General features: G+C 42.9%; 1 protein-coding gene across 5 annotated transcripts in view; it reads left to right on the plus strand.

Moving 5' to 3' along the window:
* MAP7D2 (MAP7 domain containing 2) overlaps window positions 1-5,461 on the plus strand; it is a 116,514-nt gene that overhangs the window by 60,890 nt on the left and 50,163 nt on the right. For 3 of the 5 annotated variants that reach the window (XM_017884947.1, XM_017884949.1, XM_017884951.1), the window contains exon 4: window positions 2,847-2,958. In XM_017884947.1, the coding sequence (XP_017740436.1) occupies window positions 2,847-2,958 (112 nt within the window). Of the gene's footprint in view, window positions 1-2,846; window positions 2,959-3,834; window positions 3,901-5,461 lie in introns of all 5 variants that reach the window. The other 2 variants (XM_017884946.1, XM_017884950.1) reach the window with 1 other exon arrangement.

Genomic DNA, 5,461 nt, shown 5'->3' on the forward strand with positions numbered 1-5,461 from the left:
CCTTTCCCTTCCCTTCCCCTTCCCTTCCCTTCCTTCCCTCCCTTCCTTCTTTCCTTCTTTCCTTCCACTAAGCCCTACCTAATAGAGGAGATTCTAGGGACAAGGATTTGCCTTGCCCTTTCCCCATCCTCTGTTGATCATCAGATGATACTCAGGAGAACCAGAACTTGGCAGGAATTGCAGTATGCAGTTCTGATATTTATTAATACTGTTTTTCTAATGTGATAGAACTTTCTCATGCTCACTTTCTCATGCTCAGCCTTTCCTCTAACCAGTAGCTCTTGCTTGGGCGTCCCATGACCAGCAGCACCTGGGAACTTGTTAGAAATGCAGATTCTCAGCAGACTCCACCCCAGACCTATTGACTCAGAAACTCTGGGGATAAACCCCAGGGTTTTAATAGTTTCTCTAGGGGATTCTCCTACCTGATCTCTCAGATTTGAGAACTATTGCTGTAAATGGTCCTGATAAGAATCTTCCTCTTAAATTCAGATTCACTTAGCTTTTTTAAGGACTTACTGCATACTAGTCATTATCCCATAGACTTAGCGTGACCTGGTGATGTCGGTAAGCTCATCCCCATTTTATAGGCAAGGAAACTGAAGCCCAGTTTCCTTGAAATGGAAATGATTAGCTCAAGTTCACAGGGATAAAAAGCGGCAGGCAGAGGTGGGATTTGAATCCTTACCTCCTGACTCCAAATCTGGGATATGGAGTCCCATATGAAGGAACAAAAAGATACACACAAACACGAGGCAATACTGACCTATACAGGACTAACATTAAATAAGACTTGTGCACTGGACAACTTTTGTTTTCTGTATATGTGAATCACCCCATTCTGACTTTTTGGAGTTCCATAAATCCTCTTCTCTTAGAACTTGGTTATCATCTATTTCTCATTATCTCTCCAAAAGTGGGTGATACAAAGTGAGTGTGTTTTTCTCTCAGGGACAGCTGTGTTTTCATCAGCCACCTCAAGGTCTGAAGGAATGAATCTCCAGTGGTGGGATTTGGAGCAGCTCAGTCGGCTGGAGATGGATGGCAGGGGTAGTTTTTCTAGAGGCCACTGAAAAGTCCAGGGGCAGGTCTGGCTTTCAGTGAGCACTCATTCCCTTACAACGATGCCCCCAGATAGCTGATCAGTGGTCAGGCTGGTTCAGTGAAGCTCACTTGTTCTTTGTTCTCATCGGTCCCCTAGTAGAGAAGGGACCACTTTTTGAGGTCCTTCTGGCATGTAGGAAATCTACCGTAATCCACCCAGTACTTAATTCACTCTAGGATGAAAGGTTTCAACACTTCAGTTAGGTCATTGGTTAAACACTTTATGTTAAAACCATATAATGAAATACTATTCAGCCCCAGTCTCGAGTGGCTGTACTTCAGGCATCACATGGCAGAGTTCTCTTCCCTCCAAGCCCCAGCTTTTATCAGGCAGACTGTCAGAGTTGGCCATCATCATTTAATGGGCCAGGGTCGTGAGGACTGGACTCTGCCAAGGCATGCATGCTCATGATTGTAGAGTCTCAGGCCAAAAACAAGAGCACAGTTAATAGCTAATACAAATCTAAGACTTACAGGAGGTAAAAATCCCCCTTTCTGCTCACAGGTCCCTGGAGAGGCAGTCTCTTAGCAAACTGCTATTCAGAGAAAAATTATGCAGAGGAGGCTGAGATGTGGAGAAGCCAGATCCTCATCTCATCCCTCTGGTATAGACAGAAGGGATAAATCCAGATACCTATTAAATGACCTTTATATGTTTCTAGTAAGTGTGACATAAAGGAGCCTTTTCCTGATCTTTAAGTAATGGTTACTCAGTTGATGCTGTCCTAACTTAATTTTGCTTCTGTGCGTGTTTCTTTAAGCCATGAGACAATTGTATCTTTTTGTTTTGGAGTCAGGCTACAATTAACCCAATTCCTGGAGCATCTCAGGGTTGGGCTTTATGAGGGCAAAAGGGTGTCATTATAACTGCTAGCTCAGGCCTTCTCCAGTGGAGATAGGGAGAGGAGTTGGTATTTGCAGTGTCATGGAGGTGGTGGGGAGTGCAGAATTAGAGCACCTTCACTGCAGCACCAAGGACAACTTTATGAAAGTAACAATTTGGGTAATACAGGAGAGTGTTTTTGATCAATACTGTTACAAGAGAAGCCAAAGCCTAATGGTTGTTTTTCTCTTCTGGTTAAAAATTATTGGGTTCTGCCTCCCTGCCTCCTCTACATACGTAACTGTGAATGCATGGATGCTTTATTTTGTGGCCAGAAGGTTCTTTACTCTTGCCTCTTGAAAATTTTGAAATATGCAATATTATCCCAGATTACTATATAGCAGAAAAGTGTCACACTATGTAAAACAGTTGGTTCCCCGTTAAGAAGTTCTAAGATGAAAATGCAGCTTTGCAAAATAGATCTCAGTGTCATGTATCACCCCAAAAACTCAAATTATATTTGCATTAAAATTTTCTCAAAGCAAAATGTTTTATACTTTTAACTAGAAAAGATGATCTTGGTTCTGGAGCAGAATTCCAGCTCTCCTGGATAGGGCAAAGTGGCTTGAGATAGGCCTCAAGGAGTTAATGCTTATTGGGCATTATTCCTAGGGCAGCTTCTCCCCAGAGAGGGGAGGGGACAGGACGCGCAGTGTTCAGATTGAGAACCAGTGCTAGCCTAGCTGCATTGTTTACTCTTCACCTACCCAGAACACGCTGGTGTGGCAGAGAGAGCACATATGCCTGGATTGCACAGAAAGCCCCATTTGGTGACTCACACCATGCTCTGAGGCAGCAGGCAGTGTGGTGGGGCCAGGTAGTTAATCTTGTTAACACTTGCCTTACATGAACTGTGTAGGAACGACTGGAGGCAATGATGCGCCGGTCCCTGGAGCGCACACAGCAGCTGGAGCTGAAAAAGAAGTATTCGTGGGGAACACCACTGGCCATTGGACCCGGAGGACATGATGGTGAGTGTGAGGTTGCCCCTGTATTTCAGGTCCCGGGTGGGAAATAATGGAGCAGGCAGGGGATCATGGGCACCGCTGGGTGTCTCCAGGATCTGGGGGATGCTTTGTACAGCTTTTCAGAGGCACCACGTTCAGATGTGATGTTTAAAACTGCCAAGATTCCTATGCATGTGTTTGTTATGAAGGGGATCTATGCATTCTTCTTGATAGCAAACAGCAGTTGACACAAAAACTGGGCTTTGAGGGAAAGCAAAAGAAAAGACTTTGAATGCAGAGCCCAGTGAGCTGGGCCCAGCTGGCAAGCCCAGGGCTGGTCTGACTTCAGGGGAGGGAAACGGCAGGAGACTCTGTTACTTTCCAGATGCGATCAGGAAAAGCAGAGTGGCAGTTACCCTCCAAAAAGGACTGGACTATTTCCTGCTTCATTTTAAATTTTGTTGCTTTTCGACTTTGTTTCAGGGTGACTTATTTCATTACCAGTTCATACTCATCTTTAAATTTTCAAATCTATAATTTAATATATGGATTGTTACTAGTCTCTGGATGGCTTTTCCTTCTTTTCAGTGTCTCACTACATTTCAGCGATCTTAGCATTCTATTATGCGGGAGGTATGTACTAGCTCTATCTGAGAGCAAATGCATTTGAGTTTACAGGACAGTTCTTGACTTTGCTGTATTGTGCTTTTAACTTTTGGGCAGTAAATATACTTTATTATTTCTTTTCTGAAAAGCCAACAATGCATTTCAGTTACTTTTTCTAATTTCCTAATTAGAAACTAAGAAGCAACAAGAAATTGGGACTTTTTTCTTTTACCTCTCTTTGCTCTGATTTTTTGCTGTGTAGGTGAATCAGAAAATCCCCACCCCCTCCTCTAGGTTTAGCAGCCAGCACCCTCCCTCCGGATGCAGGGACCACTGCCGCAGCTGCCGAGTCCACCAACGGTATATCCGAGCATCACTGTGCCATAGCATTTTGTGATAACTGTTCTGATCACCCTCCTCCATCACCACGTCTGTGTCAAGCACTTTTACAACTGATTTCTTAGTCTGGCCTGTTACAATTTTTTTTTTCTAGCAACATGAATGACATACCCATATTTCTTTGTTCCTCTGTCATTATAGAGTGGTGCATGCCTTACATCTTAGTGCCCTGGAAACATTTTATCCTCAACTCACTGATGTCTGCCTTGAAAATCTTGTCAGTGTTGGATTTTTGCACATTCAGATCTTTAACAATCTCTTCATCATCTGTTGTAGACATTAAGTAGTAGGGCATTCTGATTACTTCTGGTTACCAAAACCTGTATTCACCCAGAGTTCCGAATGGAAAACTTGGGCTTAGTGTTAAAGTGATAGATTCCTGTAGAGGTGTTTGAGAGGGAGTGGTAGGGAATTTATCAGTGCTAACACTGGGAATCCAAATAATTAGATAATTTGGCTTTGTGCTTGATTTTATCTCTCTGTCTAATAGGCTGTTTTATATACAGGCCTGAGAAACTCCTCTGGTCTAGATCAAGAACAGAACTAGCCAAACTTTGTTCCCATTTAATAATGACTTTAGAAATTCAATCCAGCTTTAACTGGCAAAAAAAAAGATATAAAAGGGATGCAGTATTTACCAGCAATGCAGAAAGTCATATTAGCAGCAGGAATCAATATCCTTGGTTTCTGACATTCCTTTGACAATTAATAATCCTTACTGGGGGTGCTTCGTAACAGCAATTTTGCTGCACAAGCAGAGTTACCTCTAGCGTGGGCACTGGCTTTCCCCCTAAGAAAGGTGCAGGAGGGCCAGGCGTGGTGGCTCGTGCCTGTAATCCCAGCACTTTGGGAGGCCGAGGCAGGCAGATCAGTTGAGATCAGGAGTTCACCTGGCCAACATGGTGAAACCCCGCCTCTACTAAAATATAAAATTAGTCAAGTGTGGTGGCGATTGCCTGTAGCGCCAGCTACTCAGGAGGCTGAGGCAGGAGAATTGCTTGAACCCGGGAGGCAGAGGTTGCAGTGAGATCGTGCCAGTGCACTCCAGCCTGGGTGATGGAGCAAGACTCCGTCTTGAAAAGAAAAAAAAGAAAAGAAAGGTGCAGAGAGATGGAGTAATCACCCACTGGGAATCAGCACCCAGGGCCTGGGCCAGGGTGAAATGAGTGCAGTACTTGACTAGAGCACACAATTTAAGGGAGTGCCAAAAATCTCAGTAATAAAGATAAAATAATATCTTAATGTGATATTTTTAAAATCAAAATTAATGCAAAACAATCCATAATAAACAACACATTTCTAAAGGCCAGTGCCATGCTGAGCATATCAGAGCCTGAAGCAAAAGGGAAAATGTGCACCCCTATATACATGGTTTTATGTAATTTCTAATGTTTAATTTTTTTCAAAACGTTAAAGTAGTTTAAAATATGGAAAAATTGAAAAGTAGGAGTATTAAAACTCACATTTCAACTTTAAATACTTTGTTTCTATGCAAATCAAATTTATTATACTTTTACTTCAG

Source organism: Rhinopithecus bieti, unplaced genomic scaffold (genome assembly GCF_001698545.2).
Source record: "Rhinopithecus bieti isolate Rb0 unplaced genomic scaffold, ASM169854v2 scaffold_15131, whole genome shotgun sequence".
NCBI classification, from domain to species: domain Eukaryota; kingdom Metazoa; phylum Chordata; class Mammalia; order Primates; family Cercopithecidae; genus Rhinopithecus; species Rhinopithecus bieti.